The sequence below is a fragment of the Prunus persica genome, chromosome G6 (assembly GCF_000346465.2).
Source record: "Prunus persica cultivar Lovell chromosome G6, Prunus_persica_NCBIv2, whole genome shotgun sequence".
Classification (NCBI taxonomy): Eukaryota; Viridiplantae; Streptophyta; class Magnoliopsida; order Rosales; family Rosaceae; genus Prunus; species Prunus persica.
This window is the reverse complement of record NC_034014.1, coordinates 5534855-5551087: the sequence shown is the minus strand read 5'-3', so window position 1 is coordinate 5551087 and position 16233 is coordinate 5534855. Positions and strand designations below refer to the sequence as shown.

Genomic DNA, 16233 nt, shown 5'->3' with positions numbered 1-16233 from the left:
ACTAAATTTACTTTATTCCCAAACAAATCAACTTACTTATACATTATATATACGAGCCTCTTCGCACACACTTATACTCTGCGAGAGACTTTTTATTTTAAATTTTAAATTTATTTTAGAATTAAAAAAGATAATGAGTAGATGTGTTCCATAAAAATAGGATCTATTATATTATTTTTCTTTTAATTTTAATTTTTTAAATATAAAAAATATGAATTTACCATATTATCCTCATTTAATTAATAATTTTAATTCTTAATATTTGCATTAACCAATGGCATTTCTTGGTATTTTGAATGTTTTACCATTCTATGCCTTTTACTTTATATATATAGATAATAAAAATTCTGTAAATTATAAATATTTACAAAATCATAAAGAAAGTATATTATAAATTGCTCATTCCATACATACTATTAGAAAGAAAAAAAAAATCAATTAGCTCTTGATTTACTAGTATTTTTTCCAATAAAAAAAGAATTATATCCTTCATAAAATATTAATTGAATATGTTTATCGTGGCAAAACTAAGTTAGTAAAATAGTTATGTTGTGTCAAAAATTGCCACCCTAATATTAGGCCCGAAAAACTTCTTGTTGATCGTGTTCTAACATTTGCATTACTTTGGATGGCCATGGAGAGGAGACACCAATTTGTATGAGCATGTGCTTGTGCATTATTTAGAAGAATAATTTTATCGTTACTTTTAAAAGAAAAGATTATTATCAATTTAGAATAATTTATTTGCTGATTCCAATAATTACCCCCAAAAAAGGTAAAGTATCATTCAATAAACTTCTTTTTGGGTCCGGCAAGAACAAATGGGGCTGGATTTTCCAATTTAAATATCACGGGCGGGTCATTGGCTCGATTACCGACTCCCGGATGGGTGGCAAGTCGCGACCCGCAACGTGACACGCAGGGCATAATCGTCTTTTCCAATATCCTCCACGCGTCGCGCCATGGTTGGAGAGACCTACTTTCTCTTCTCCCCGTTGTCACGCATGACATGACCTCCATGATGATATTTAGAGGAGTGGAGGTGGGTGAAGAAGCCACAGCCACCGTCTCCATAGCACAAGCTCAAAGCACAGAGCAACGTAGAAAAGGAGCAGAGAGTCCTTCATTGTCTCTGAGAGTCACAGATTTTCAGCTCATTTTTCGTTTTGGCCTAGATTTTCTGCAACCGCCATGGTCAGTTTCTCTCTCGGTCTCTCCCATTTCCCTTTCCCTACACATTGGTTTTAATTTTGTAATTTTTTATCGCTTATCTTATCTTTTTGGCTGGTTAAAGTAATTTGGGTTATGATCTCTATCTCTTGTCTCTGATCTGTGATGGGTTTTATATGCACTTCTGAAAATCGAATTGTTATGGATCTGAATTTGGGTTTTGTTTTAATTTTTATATAATTTAGTTTGCCAGTAGATGATGATATTTGCTTAAAACCGAAGTGTTGTACTAATCTTTTATTTTTGATTTTTGGGTATATGTTTTATGTTCATTTTGGTGGGATTCTGGGTTTCTTTTATATTTGGCATTTTGATGTCGGTTCTGAAAGTGTTGATGTTGGTGGCGCACGTGTGTTTGAGTTCAAAATTGTCATGTTGATTGTGAAGTATGTGCATAGTTGCATTGCGCTGTTGGTGTCAATTCTTAGATACATTGTTTGACTGACATTTACTCGCTTTCTGTATTCTTTTATTTGACCTGTAGTTGGGGTTCAATTGCTCACTATTGCAATTATGTCAACTAGCTGATCAGAACTAAATTCTAGGTTGCTCATCTGGCAGCACTCATCGACACTTTCGTTTGAGCAAACCAATTTGATCCCTTATGCATGTTGCAATTCTGAATTGTGGTTGATCTTAATATTGCTAGCATAGCACAAGTGCGCTTACTTGCCCTGGTCTAGAAATTGGGATTGGGGCAGCAAAGCTTATTATATCTGTGCACCCTGGTGCAGGACAGGGTAAAACTTGGGTGCGTCATGGAGAGTCTGTAATCCTGGGTTGAAGCTAAACCAAAGAGGAAACCTGCCTCAAGTAACCTTATTCCTTTTTTGTTCATTGCTCGTGATGAAACTTGGGTCGTGCTTAGGTCTCAGTTTCACATTTCTGGTATATTCCTGTGTAGTTTAGATGCCTGAGCTCTAGGCTATCCTGCATCATGCAGGCTCAGAGTCAAGGGCTTCAAGATGAGCCCTGTATCATTAGTTACTACTCGAGAGAAACAGTCGAGGGAGAGAAAGAGAGGAAGGAGGCTACAGACTTTAAAATTATTTTCAAGTCCAGTATGTCTAATGGGCAGACCAAACCCAAAAAGAATCAAATCTCTGGAATAGTCTTTTTAGGATCTGCATCAGTGATTTTATAATGATCACTGCATACTAGCTGTTTTCCTGTTGTGAGTAGAAAACTTTGTGGGATTTAAATTTCGGGGAATGACACCTTGACATTGTAATATCTGGTGTCATGACTTGATAACTTTGGTTTAACATTGTAAGATATTGTTAATTGTTTTCTTGGCAATTTCTATGATTCTGTTTTGGATGAGCTGGAGAATTAATATATGTTTAGTGTTTAGAAATGAAAGTGTCTTGGTTTTGGGAAAGAAGTTGGCTTCCCTAGTTGCATGGTATTATTCTTTGGGTGGATGCATGAGAATAACATCTATTTTGTGTTTCGTTCTCTGATCAGGCTAATGCAGCGTCGGGATTTGCTGTGGATGATGACTGCAAGCTGAAGTTTCTGGAATTGAAGGCTAAAAGAACGTACCGCTTCATAGTATTCAAGATTGAGGAGGAGCAAAAGCAGGTGATTGTGGAGAAACTTGGCGAGCCAGCTGAAAGCTATGAAAACTTTACTGCAAGCCTTCCCGCTGATGAATGCAGATATGCTGTCTATGATTTTGACTTTGTGACTGAGGAGAATTGTCAGAAAAGCAGGATTTTCTTCATTGCATGGTAATATTATAAGCTAAAAAAACCTCTCGTTTTCTCGTCATTTTTGCTTATGTTCGTTGCCGTTCATAGGTCTCCTGATACATCAAGGGTGAGAAGCAAGATGATTTATGCAAGCTCCAAGGACAGGTTCAAGAGAGAACTGGATGGTATACAAGTAGAGCTGCAGGCTACTGATCCGACTGAGATTGGTCTTGATGTTATCAAAAGTCGTGCCAGCTAAGAAGTCTGGCGTTTATTTATGGCGATTTTTCTCAACCTCTGTTTTACTTTTAAGTGAAATGTTAATAGTTTGTGGTGCTGTGAACCTGACTGAATTATAATACTTGGTTTGTTGTTCAAGTTTTACCTTACAGTCTTACCTTCGTCGAGAACAAATTCTGTGAACTCAGTTTATATAGGAAGATGGCAGAACATATGCAATGAGTGTCTGAGTTTCTCCTAATAGTTATATCTGGATGCTAAGTTATATCATCTCCTGAAGGTAGAAACACCGGATTTGTTTTTTCAACTGCAGAAAAGTGTTTTACTATTTTTAACCATGCAGAAAACAGCTGTATGCTGTTATAATTGGTTCTGAAACTGGTTCTTGCTCATTCGTGTGTGCCTGTAGCGCCAATTCGGTCTCTGTCATTCATAGCGAGAGGATTAATGGAACATGCCCTGCCAAGCCCAAACAAAGCATTGTTTAGTTGCCTCGCAATGCATTATTTTGTAATCATAATTGGTGCCAATGGCGAATGCACCATTTAGAATTTTGTGGCTTCTACTTGTGACTATCAAATTTCAAACTCAATACCTAAAAAACACCAGTTTGAGTCTAACCTCTGAGATGAAAGTCACGGCCCAAAGTGCTAGAAAAAATAATGTCGCTAAAGAAGAACACTCACCACACTCCCTGTTTATACGCAAACAGAAAAGAAAAACACCGAATACATTTATATTGTCCATCAGATTATCGACTCTCAGGTGGCTGCTGATACCTTTAGTTTGGGAAAGGCCAGATCCATTCAGTGCAATTGTTTTGTTTCTGAGCTTCTCGTCATTGTACAACAAAATAAAAGATCATAAACTCACAAGGCATGAGGAAAAATATGTGCAACTGAGTTAGACTTGATTCTCCTTTTCTCGACTGCCTAAGCAACGAAACTTGTTGGAGGTTTCTTTCTGTATAAAGAATGACAACAATAACTTTCATCCCTAAGGGAAGACCCAAGTTTTATGGATTTATTTCATGTTGCTGACAAACAATCAATTCAAAGTTTCTCTCAGCTCTATGTTGCTCATCCGCTTGTTGATACATTACATTGTCTCTCTCTTACATCTTCTACCTTAACATATAGGGTTGGAATAATGTACATAAAAGAATTCCAGGTCATCTTGTCAATGTCAGAAGTATAACTAAGCTAAAAAAATGTCAGTATTTGAAGGTAACAGAACACATGCCTGGTTCCATATGGGACATATGGAAGACTCTTCCAGCATTTCTAGCAGCTGATGGACAGAACTCAACCTGTCAGGGAAGTTCCATGGATGAGTGCGTTGCAAGTTCCACGGATGAGTGTGTTATATGTAACTCGATCTGGCTTCAACCCTCTTTTCATCATGTCATCACGCAACTCAAAAGCCTTGGCTAGTTCTCCAGTGACACAACAACCATATATCAAAAAGTTATATGCTAGAATATCAGGCTTCAGACCCCTATCTAGCATGACATCCCACAATTTAATAGCTTCTAGCAAATTGCCGCTCCTACAATGCTCAAAGATAAATGTTGAATAGGTGATACAATCTGGGTAAACACCATTGGCTGTCATCTCAACAAGGAGGTCTGAAGCTTCCTGAAACTTACCCATTTTGCAAAAACCCCTGATAAGTATATTGTATGTGACAGTGTTTGCCGACAACCGCGCAAGCATGGCATTATGCAGCTGTATAGCTTTTTCCATGCTTCCTTCTTTGCTAAGGTGATCTAAGAAACAACCATATGTAACATGATTAGGAAGGGTATCAGCGAAGAGCATATCCTTACAAAGAAGCTCTGCTTTATCCATATAACCTGCCTTACATAACCCATATACCAAGGCAGTGTATGTCACAACATTAGGTAAGCATCCTTCACCAACCATTATATCCCAAACTCCAAATGCCTTGTCAAGTTTTCCTGTTTTCCCATATACATCAATCATACTTGTATATATTACATTATCAGGCCTCAGTCCCTGATTATGCATCTCGTTAAAGAGACCAAATAATCTTCCAGTATCCTGTTGCTTTAAAGCTCCACAAATAAGTACCGCATAACACACAAGATCCATGTCTACTCCTCTTTCAATCATCTCACGACAAGCACCTAATGCATCATGCAATCTTCCTTCCTTGCAATAACCATGTAGTAGTGCACTATAGCACATCTCATTTAACTTATAATTCTCTTTGTGAAGGTCATCTACAAACTTTTTGGCTTCAGACACTCTACCTGTTGAACAAAGACCACTTATTAGAGGTCTATATGTATATGTGTCTGGTACAAGCCCCTTTTTGACCATTTCATCAAACAATTCAAAGGCTCTAACCATGTTGCCTTCTCGGCAGTGACCATCAATCATAAGATTATAAGTGACCTCATTTGGCAAAATGCCCCTTTCCACCATTTCATCAAAGAACTTAGTTGCTTCACCCATCATATTTGCACGACAAAGACCTGAAATGATTACAGTGAAGGTATAAGTGTTTGGTGTGATGCCTTTTGCCATCATTTCATGATACAGCCTAAATGCCTTGTGCATTTCTTCTTCTTTGCAGTATCCATTTATCAATGATGTATAGGTTACAACGGTTGGAGCCACTCCTTTATTCATCATCTCACTGAAGAGGTTTTCTGCCACACTCAATTTTCCAAACTTGCATTGCCCGCTTATCAAAGAATTGTAGGGATACACAGTTACTCTAATCCCAGCATTGGTCATTTTACCAAAATAACAAAGTGCAACATCCAACATTCCCCTTCGGCAGAACGAATCAATCAAAATAGAATATGTTACATCATTGGGAAACATACCCTTCTTGCCCATGTTATCAAAAAGTAATTCTGCTTCCTCCAGTTTCCCATCCTTACACAAAGAATTGATCAATGAATTATAAGCAAACAAATTAGGCACCACCCCAACTTCTCCCATTCTATTCACTAAATCAAAAGCATCTTCAATCTTCCCTTTCCTCCTCAGTCCCTCCATGAGACCCGAAAGAGCCGCTTCACTCGGAACAAACCCCAGCTCAATCATTTCATTCATTAGCTCCACACCAACCTCAAATTCTTGCACTTTGCACAACCCAAGCACCAATGTACAATACGTCACCATGTCTGCTTTCAATCCCTTTTGCCCCAATAAATTCTTGATCTCTACAGCCTCCCTAGCCCTCTGGCACTTGCAGAGTCCATGAATCAACACATTATATGTAACAACACTCAACTCACACTTATTTGATTCCGCGTAATGAATCACTTCTTTAGCCTTGTGTACATCTTTCAATTCACACAAGCTCCTAACCACAGCCGTGTACATATAAGCATCAGGCCGAAGACTTACATTGACAAACTCATCAAAAAGTTGCAGAACCATATTGAAATGCCTAATTCTCACCAACCCATTTAAGAGGGCATTCAAGGTTCTAACCTCAGCCAAAATTTCACACTCCCTCATGAGCCTCACAACCACAACACCATCCAACACTCTCTTATTTTGCACATAATTTTGAACCAACAAATCAAAACCCAAACTCGACGAGCAGTTCAGTTTCCTATAACAATTCAACAAAGACTGAAAAACCTCATTTGGGTTCAACCCACGTAGCAAGAGGGTCTGTAAAAGCGAGGAGGCAGGCCAAAAGAGATTGGACTGAACCAGGGCATGAATCAAAATGCAAAACGACGCCGTAGAGTGATTGAAGCTTTTGTGCAGGCCCAAGAAATTGAAAAACCGCAAGGCTAACCTGGGATTCCTTACATTCTGGATCAGAACCTTCTCAACGTGATGGGACTTCAATGCGATTGAAATGAAGGGGTCGTTGAAGGCGACTTTCCAGCTCTGCTTTCCTCGAACGACGTCGCTTAGGCTCGAAACGAAGTGGGAGTCGTCATTTTCGTCATTATCTTGGGAGGTGGGTTTGGAAGAGGAGCAGATATTTCTGGGTTTTGAGTGAATGATAGAGTTGGTGAGAGGACGATGAGGGCGAGTGATCTTCATTTTGGGTTTGAAATGAAAGTGTTTACTTTCGGGTTTAGATTTGAGCCATCTGAGGTTGAAGATGTACTCAACTCATACACAGTCGTCAGTCAATTGGGCTCTGAGTAGCTTTTGTTTGATTTGTTGGGTTGTTCTTAGCATCAACAAAATTCATTGGATTGGTTTGAATTTTGTTGGGGATTGGGAGACTGGGTAATTGGTCGGTTTTTTATCGATGTCGAGAGTGAAGGTGGCTGTGGATTGTGTATGCTTGTTGGATTATGGATGCTGCTGATTATGGAGGGAGAGGAAGAGAAGAGGGAATTAATTTTTGCCAAGGAAATATATTGGAATTTTATTTATTATTTTTTATTTTTACCACAAACAATAATTGGTTTATTTTATTTTTTTTTAGAAATTCTAGAATTGTATTCAGTCAAAAAAATCACTATCCATGTTAATGGGTCATATAGTCAAGCCTATCAGAAAGTACCAGGTGGCCAAGAAATGCTAGGTCATTCACCTATCGACCTGACCAGGTTGACCACCCTGTGTATTTCTAGTAGTTCTTCCAGTCAGGCTTATTAGGAGACATCGTGCGCCCTAGAGTTTTGGTGCGACCAAATTGATCGCCCCGAGTCCACTCTGATGTCTTGTGACTAGAAGGGCAGAAGTGCTAGTATTATAATACAACCAGATCCCTATCAGACCATGTCACTTCACACACCTAATACCGACATGGTGACTAAAATGGATCATTTAATCCGCTTCACATCCAAACTAGGTGTCGCCTTGCTACTTGATCCTTGATAATCAACATAGTGACTAATGCTCATAACCATTATCCAACCCCATCATTGAAAATGGTTGAAGATCTCATTTTTGGCAAGATTTAAGGAGATATGATCTCTCATTTTCCCTCTATAGATACTCTTCATTTGCATTGAGACAAAGATAATAAATATTTTCCAGAAACTTTCTATCCATCTCTTTACTATAAAACCACTATAACTTAGTCATCGAAGCGGGTTCGACTGGTGTCCAGCCAGTTTACCCCTATTCTTATAGTTGCTTGAAGTGTGCATGTTAGCTTGAAAGATCAACCCAACCTCACAGTCCAGGGCACGTCTTGGTCTTGGCCCAAGTTAGGAACCTCGATATTATAGGAGAGACTCCTTATCAACAAGCCACAAATGATCAATACAAACTAGCCACAAAGGGTCATTGCAATAACGAAGTGGTCTAACATCAAAAGTAAGACAATCTTATATGCCTCCATTAACGATAACGCAGGATCGAAGAAACTCTGTCATAGGCATTCTAACTAAGATTGCAAACTCAGAATAATCAAAAAGAGATAAAGCTTGATTTATTTCTTAACTTATTTAGTCACTATTTTTAACTTATAAAAAAGAAAGCATAAGCTTTTTAATTATAAATTACCAATCAGTATATATACTCTTTCTTAATGCCTAGCTCTTGTAATACCAACTCATTCAGCACATAATATGAAAATTTTTTTTTTGAATGTAACATTGTAATACCAACTCATTTATAACATGACAATTACTTAGTGAACGTACCAAAAGGAATTTACGTATCGATTGTTTAACATAACAATTACTTATTGAATGTAACAAGCTAGTCAATTGTTAAGCGATGTGATTTAGTTTTGGTGGAGCTAAAATGAGAGAGAAGCCAAATGAACCCAAATTACTATTGGGTGGCTTTGTGTTTTAGGCCCAAGTCAATTATTCTTTTCCTTCTCCTAGGTTTTTTGGTTATTTAGCACAATTACAATACACACTTTTTTTTTTTTTTGGTCTTTCCTTTTTCCGACACTTATGCACATTTTCAAATCTAATATTAATGTGAAGTTAAACACATCAATTGTATACTTGAAATTTGAAAAAAAAAAAAAAAGTACTAAATATTTCTTACTTATAATCTTGCGAAGGGAAAATCATTAACTTAACAACCTCAATGATTTCAAGCTCATGTAAAAGCCAACATTACATCTACCATTCTAATTGATTGCAATGCGTGATAGAATCTTTGATTGTACAAGATTCCAATTGAAAGGGAGAGAGTGAGCCACATATGTAGCGCACAAAGACTATCTCGGTACTTAAAGACTCATACACATATACATGATACCCATGAGTATTCTCATTTTGTAACCTTGGTGTAAACACGAATTTCCTTCGACAAATGAGACAAGAACACGTGTATAAAATAATATTGTATTAATGAAATTCAAGGTTACAATCTCTGTATTGAATCTTCTGATTCGATCTCCAAAGTTTTTAAAGAAAATTTATGTTTGATACAAGGGTCGTGGAGACTTGATCTTGATCAAACGGGTAGCACGAAGCTTGTTTGGTGTTTGGGATTTTTCTATGGTGAAGGAACCGGCACGTATTTGTTGTGCTTTGTGGCTCTTCCAAAGTAGGGTGAAGAATGCAGAGAGTTTTCTGTTTCTTCTGAGTAGGGTGCTTTGTGGCTCTTCCAAAGTAGGGTGCTTTGTGGCTCTTCTAAATAACTTTTCCTCTTTAAAACCTTCCTTTGTGGAATTCTGATTTGATTTTAAAATCAATTCCAATAATTTGGCAATTTAACCAAATTATCTGTGATTGATTAACTTGATTAATATTTGATTTAAATTAAAGTCAATCACAAAAGATTCTTTCCTTTAATTTTGTCTTCACTTTGAACTGTTTGATTCACTCCGTCGGATGTCGCCACGTGTCACTTTTTGACAACTAATCCGATTTTGATGAGTCACACGCCACATGGGCGAATTATGGGGCCCACAATTTAATTCACCAAATCCTAATTATTTTCTTACTTAGTGGGATTTAATTCACCAAAAATTCCATGTCTACACTTGGATTACACTTTTTTAATGTAAACATAAAAACAAGTGTCAAATTGGAGTCTACTCGGTTTGAAAATGGCACAACCGATTTCGTGCCCAACAATACTTGAATGGTTATTTTTTTAACATTTCCCTTGTAAATCAAATGAAGCCTACCTTATCAAGAGAAATAAAATAAATTAACAAACAAACACCGGCTACTTTATTTCTGATGATTATAAGTTAGGAGCATGCGATGGAACACCTTTGTCTTAACTACGACAAAATGCTCAATTCACAAAAACAAGAGATTGAGGTTATGTTTTGGTGAATGATATTGGATTATGAAAAAGAATTGGATTATGTTGGATTAAAAATGATAACGCTAATCTAATGATGTGTTTGATAGAACACACATCATTAAGGGGTTGAATGAATTAAAATGTGCTATTATGAACTTAGTAGGATTATATATAATCCAATCCAATTCCAATATATTGGATCCTACCACATTTGGCCTAGTAGGATTATATATAATTGTTTTTAGGCAACCAAACATATTATTAGGATTAGAAATCTTGTCTAACTACATAACCCTATTCACCAAACGACCTTGCATGAAAATCTAATTATATTTTTTAACTTACAATTTCTATATTTTTTTCTAGAAATAAAAGTATACATTAAATCATATAAACCACGCTAGATCATAGCCTTATAAACTAATTTCCAATAAATTTAACATAAAACAAATATAGATTAAATGCAACAAAAAGGTTAACATAAGAACAATGGGGAAACCTCCAAGAAAACCACAAAACAGACTTTGGAAGAATAATATTTCCCTATTAATGTGTTGTAATTTTTTCATTTTTATATGAAAAGATGTCTTTATAGAAATAATAGGAAAATCGCCAAGAAGACCACAAAACAAGGGCCCCAACCACAAGTGAAAACGGCAAGTTAATGGGCTATATAGGTTTAATTTTGTTTTCCTTCAAAAACAACATGGGCTACAATAGATTAAAAAAGCTGCCCAATGTAGCCTTATTGGTAATTCCGCCCATGATTTGTTCCACTTATTAAACTATGTACAATTTGTTAAAACAGGTCTTTTAATTTGGATTTCTTTTTTTGTTTGTAACTTATTATTATTATTCTTGGGTCATTTGTGGACGCACATAATGGTAATTGAAATATATATGTATGAAAACATTATCACATAAAACGATTTTACCAGGCGAACAATAAGAACATTTCCCTCCAGCTCATCGATCCGCACCTTCTCATTTAAACCAAGCAAAACACACCACGTGCACACCCCAATAAACAAGCAAACCGGTACTTTACGCATCGATTGAAGCCGTCGATCTCCAATTTTACTCCACAAAATCCAACGGCCGGTGCTCACCACGTCACCGATCCGCACCTTTCCAACAAAAAGACGAAGAAACGACCTACTATAAATATCAGGCCCTGACCCCTTCCTCCTCATCTCACAATTTGCAAGTCCTCGCAATATCCTCTTGTCAAAGTTTACATTTCCTTCCCGGAGAAAAAGAGAAAATTTCCGATGGCGCCCAAAGCCGAGAAGAAGCCCGCCGAGAAAAAGCCAGCTGAGGAGAAGAAGTCTACGGTGGCTGAGAAAGCCCCAGCTGAGAAGAAGCCCAAGGCCGGCAAGAAGCTCCCGAAGGAAGCCGGAGCTGCCGCCGGAGATAAGAAGAAGAAGAGATCGAAGAAGAGCGTAGAGACCTACAAGATCTACATCTTTAAGGTGCTGAAGCAGGTCCACCCTGATATCGGGATCTCCAGCAAGGCCATGGGCATCATGAACAGCTTCATCAATGATATCTTCGAGAAGCTCGCTCAGGAGTCTTCCAGGCTTGCAAGGTACAACAAGAAGCCCACGATTACTTCTCGGGAGATCCAGACAGCTGTGAGACTTGTGCTTCCTGGTGAGCTCGCCAAGCACGCTGTTTCTGAGGGGACCAAGGCGGTTACCAAGTTTACTAGCTCTTGAAGAGTTGGATTGTTTATGTGTTTTGGGTTTAGGGATGGGGGTGTGAAGAAATTAGGGTTAGGGTTTGTGGGTTTTGATGCTTTTCATGTAAGTAAGTACTGATTGTTCTGTCGTAGTCTAAATTTCTAATGGAAGTTCGTTTTTCCCAATTGCCTATCTTTATTTAAATTTGCGAGTATTCTTCTTTAATTTGTATTCGTAATATGAAAATCCGACATTAGATTGTGCTGTACTCTGATGTGAATGTTTGTATGTGTGATATGGGACTGTAATATTTTTATTCACTATGAATTTTACCCAAATTCATACCTGTTTCTGTTTTCTATGATTCTGATGTTGGGGTTTGGTCCTTTTGATTGTTTAAGTCTGGGTCTTTTGTTTGCTGTAGTTAATGGTTTTATATGTCCAACGCATGCTAGTATCCATATTTTTGCAATGACATAACTGCAAAAACACTTCAATTTTTGCAATGGGATACTGAGATCCAAAGCGATTCCCTTGCTGTCGTAACATGATTCACTTCTTTTATTTGTGAGTGTAATTTACCATAAGAGTATGTCCTTTTGCAGGGAGTGCATTGACATGTTTTGTTGGTTGCTGAGCCTGCCTGTGGAAAGTGTTGTGCAAATATCACTTTCATGTTCATATTTTTCCTGACAATGCTCTTATAGCTGAATGTGGAGAGTTTGGTTCATCAAAATTGTTCCAAAAGTACTTTAATCCTTGTGTGTTCACATATTAACTTACAGGGTTTAGCTAAGAGTTGGGAAACTCTTATAGGGTCTCTCTTTCAATGCTGCATCACCTCATGACTAATTTTGAGCAGCAGCGTTGTTTGGTAGTGTATTATTAGTTTATGCTACCTAATAGCATCAAGACCTTCAGTATAAGCATGCCATTGTTGTTATTCTGGTCCTGATTACTGGAACGATGGCAGCAATGGTCATCTCCTGTGTATTCGCTACCGTTATTTGGTTTCTTGTATGGTGTTTTTTCATTTGCCTCTGTTATGTTCTTTGGCTGAAGCCAAAGAGTAAAAGACTAATTTATCCATTCTCTTTAATATTTGGGCACATTGTTGGAATGAAGAGGATGGTGTCAATGGACCTACAAGCTGATGGTGGGAAAACTAGAAGGAAACCTCACATCTTACTGTTCTCTAACTCAAATTCCCGTATTTCAAGCTGTTGACTGAGCAATTTGGTAAAGTATTTCATCCTGGCACAGACTGTTGTTTTGTTAAGTTTCCAACTTAGTTATGTATGTTATAGTTGTAGAAAATAGTCTAATGGTCTGTTAATCTTGTGGTATGCATTCCATTTGAGTATGGACTGCGACAGGGAGGGGCATTATATGAGAGGGGGAAGGATGCCACCCATTGCCAAAAAGAAAAAGGCCAGGGACAGTAGAACTAACTTTCTGCCTGGAGCATGTCTTGGACCTTCAAGTTGTCTCTGTTCTTGAAAGTTTCTTTGTGGTATTTTTTGTTGGCATTCAACGCCAAAACAGTTAGACTTGTTCCCAAGATTTATAATCTGGTCTGTAATGACTTTGAACTCTTTCACTGGAAGCCCTACTGCTCAGTCTGGTTGGTCCTCAAATACTAGAACTACTGAAATTGCAGGGTGAAGTCCCTTAAACCTACTTAGCTATTTCCATTTTCTGTCACAGAATCATTTAGTTGTTTTTATCAATCTTCAATGTAAGGAGATTCTTATGATCATGCATGTTAATCTGCATATATTGGTCCTCTTTATCTGACATTCTCATTGCTATTGGTTTTTGCTTCTTATTTTGTAATTTTTAACCCTTTGCCCATTGACTGAATAAATCTGAGTGACAAATATTGATGAGGCTTTACATTATAACAGGAGGATCGGCACCTTGTTAGGGAATTCTCTTCAGATCATTTGACTTGGGTAAACCTGCTCATCCTCAGAAGGATTGGCACCCTTATTATTAAGGTCATTACAACAAATGGCGCACATTGGTCCCAGTAACGAAAAACAAAAAGCTCCCCAGCTTTACATGTGCAAAGTGAAGGTATTTCAAGATGGGAGATTTAGGCTTGTTGACTTAACTTGGATTTTGGCACTGCAATGCTTATTGGAGTAAATAAAGTTGGAATCATGCAGGATTTGTTAATTGTTGAATCTACAAATATGCTGGTCAAAACTTGCGAATGTGCTAAAATGGATGGCTGAACCTCTGATTTGCTCGTGGACGGTGTTTGGTATTGACTATGATGAAAGAATACAAATATTTTTTCAGGGTAATGATCATATTAAGGCCATGATGAGTACAAGGACTACTCGTGGAGTTTGCCTTGTTAAGGTAAATTCATCCTTCCCTTCACGTGTAATCATAAGTTTTGTACAAACCTCTCTCTCTCTCTCTCATTCAAACTTGGTGGAAAACTTGGGATTCAAAGTCTTGAAATTTGTTCATGGTAACCTTGTCTGATATCAGAAAGGATAAACATGTCCTTTTCTACTGGTTTCTAAAGTTTTAAATGAAATATTTCAGGTTGAGGTGTTTAACATGCACAACAGTGGAGTGTGAAGCTAAAGTGGCCATGTTGAATGCTCCCTCATTCTTCACCTCTTATATTCATTTGAGTCAGATTTTCACAAACTGAGAAAAATAAAATGGTCTGGAGACTAGAGAAGGAGATCTACTTAATAATTGTGGACAGTTTGCAGGAGGGTGCAGACAGCCATTCTGGTGTCTTGTTACATGTGATCATGCAAGTTGCTACTTGCCAAGAACGGTGAGCTTGGACATTCCACAGATGACCAATTTATAGTTCACATAACTGCAAGGACATCTTCCTGGCTGCATCTGAGTTCACTTCCATTGCTGCAACATGGGTTTGATGGTAATGGCATCACATCCTGAGCAGCGATATGATATATGCACGGTCCCAGAAGTTCCCGGGGGTCACCTTCCTGATGCAGCAGTTATAGGCTTGGCAAGTTGAAAGTAGTATGTAATTGTTCGTAGGCTATAACCAAGCTTATTTGGAATCTTGGTTTGTAACCAACAACTGAAAATAGTGGTCGATTGTTTTCCAATATTTCTTGCTAAGAGACCAATTTGCGTGCCTCAGCTTTGCTTTACATGCCTTTTGGTTTTCCACTATTTCTTGGTCTCAAAGAGATGAACTTCTCTCTACATATAATTACCTTTGAAGATCCATTGGATTGCCAACTACAGCCACATTCCATGATTTGGTTTTCAGAATTCATCTTCACCTCCTACACTACCTGAGTTTCTCCATCCTAGACTTGACAGTGGAACTTGGACTGGTTCATCAAATAAATTTGAATATTCATTAATTGACCTTTTTCTGTGGTGGATGAAAGTTTAATTAATTATTACAGAAGAAAATCGTGAGAGCCTCTAAGGCGCGAACGATGCAACTGAACCAACAACCAAGGGACAATTTTGTAATAACAATAAAAAACCATGAAAAATTGAAAATGATCAGCAACACTCAACGTGCTTCCACCCCCTTATCTTCCGTCCCATAAATGTTGTTAACACACTGAACCCACCTTCCTCCACAAACCTCCACAACTTCGTGACATGTCTCTCCCGTTCTTCCACTCACTTCTCCGAGCCCTCACGTCCAGGTGGCCGGTTTTTCTCTATGCGGCCACCTGGACTCTTTTTCTGACGGTGACAGTGGCCGTGGCTTCTTTCTCTCCTGAGATTGCATTCGTCACGGCCATATCTCCCTCCTCGCCCTTCTCCAAGTCTTGTGCTGGAGAGGGGTTTGTTAGAATACCCTTGGATTATCCAAGAGAGGCAATGTGCTTCCCGACTAACATGGTTCGGAGGTCCAACTTGGATTTCTTTGTGCCTACGGTGTTTGCTGCTTTGATTGTGGCGGGTTCGGCTTTTGTGGTGCGGTCCTTGGCCTTGTGGGAGGGGACAGAGAGACGCAGAGAGGTTGATGATGGCTTGATGTTGTTCTCTAGAAACTAATATAAAGTTCCATGTAATTCTTTTTTAGATGCTTCAATAGCTCAATGGTTTTACTTCTTTATTTTCTTGGATTACATTTCAGATTATATCCATGGTTAACTTGTTAAGTTTATGGCGAATTTTAGTAAAATATTAGGCATCCCTTCTTTATTTTGATTTGTTTTGGCTGTGTTGAATGTT

At 38.0% G+C, this 16233-nt stretch overlaps 4 protein-coding genes across 8 annotated transcripts; 3 read left to right on the top strand and 1 right to left on the bottom strand.

The window, feature by feature from the left end:
* Positions 1026 to 3468, top strand: LOC18775245 (actin-depolymerizing factor 2). The gene is made up of 3 exons (XM_007206061.2): positions 1026 to 1194; positions 2698 to 2963; positions 3033 to 3468. The coding sequence occupies exons 1-3, from the start codon at positions 1192 to 1194 to the stop codon at positions 3181 to 3183; spliced, it is 420 nt and encodes a 139-aa protein (XP_007206123.1). The 5' UTR covers positions 1026 to 1191; the 3' UTR covers positions 3184 to 3468.
* Positions 3161 to 7786, bottom strand: LOC18773015 (putative pentatricopeptide repeat-containing protein At5g59900). The gene is made up of 2 exons (XM_020565478.1): positions 4407 to 7786; positions 3161 to 3623 (listed from the first exon to the last, which is right to left on the bottom strand). The coding sequence occupies exon 1, from the start codon at positions 7205 to 7207 to the stop codon at positions 4469 to 4471; it is 2739 nt and encodes a 912-aa protein (XP_020421067.1). The 5' UTR covers positions 7208 to 7786; the 3' UTR covers positions 3161 to 3623; positions 4407 to 4468.
* On the top strand, positions 11523 to 12373 carry LOC18774889 (probable histone H2B.1). Its single transcript, XM_007206028.2, has one exon. The coding sequence runs from the start codon at positions 11617 to 11619 to the stop codon at positions 12061 to 12063; it is 447 nt and encodes a 148-aa protein (XP_007206090.1). The 5' UTR covers positions 11523 to 11616; the 3' UTR covers positions 12064 to 12373.
* On the top strand, positions 12616 to 16172 carry LOC18772070. 5 transcript variants are annotated; one of them, XM_020565476.1, is made up of 4 exons: positions 12616 to 13266; positions 13404 to 13688; positions 13935 to 14397; positions 14590 to 16172. In XM_020565476.1, the coding sequence occupies exon 4, from the start codon at positions 15652 to 15654 to the stop codon at positions 16051 to 16053; it is 402 nt and encodes a 133-aa protein (XP_020421065.1). In that variant the 5' UTR covers positions 12616 to 13266; positions 13404 to 13688; positions 13935 to 14397; positions 14590 to 15651; the 3' UTR covers positions 16054 to 16172. The 5 variants fall into 5 exon arrangements, with proteins under 5 accessions (XP_020421065.1, XP_020421066.1, XP_020421063.1 ...); XM_020565477.1 differs by having other exon boundaries at positions 12616 to 13688; positions 13935 to 14106; positions 14335 to 14397; XM_020565474.1 differs by having other exon boundaries at positions 12616 to 13688; positions 13935 to 14106; positions 14199 to 14397.

What these genes read in the sequence shown, in the direction of transcription:
- LOC18775245 (XM_007206061.2), top strand. An exon ending in AGGATTTTCTTCATTGCATG is followed by an intron (nt 2,964 to 3,032) that starts GTAATATTATAA and finishes TGCCGTTCATAG; the next exon opens with GTCTCCTGATACATCAAGGG.
- LOC18773015 (XM_020565478.1), bottom strand. Translation starts at nt 7,207, where the DNA reads ATGAAGATCACTCGCCCTCATCGTCCTCTCACCAACTCTATCATTCAC.
- LOC18774889 (XM_007206028.2), top strand. Translation starts at nt 11,617, where the DNA reads ATGGCGCCCAAAGCCGAGAAGAAGCCCGCCGAGAAAAAGCCAGCTGAG.
- LOC18772070 (XM_020565476.1), top strand. Translation starts at nt 15,652, where the DNA reads ATGTCTCTCCCGTTCTTCCACTCACTTCTCCGAGCCCTCACGTCCAGG.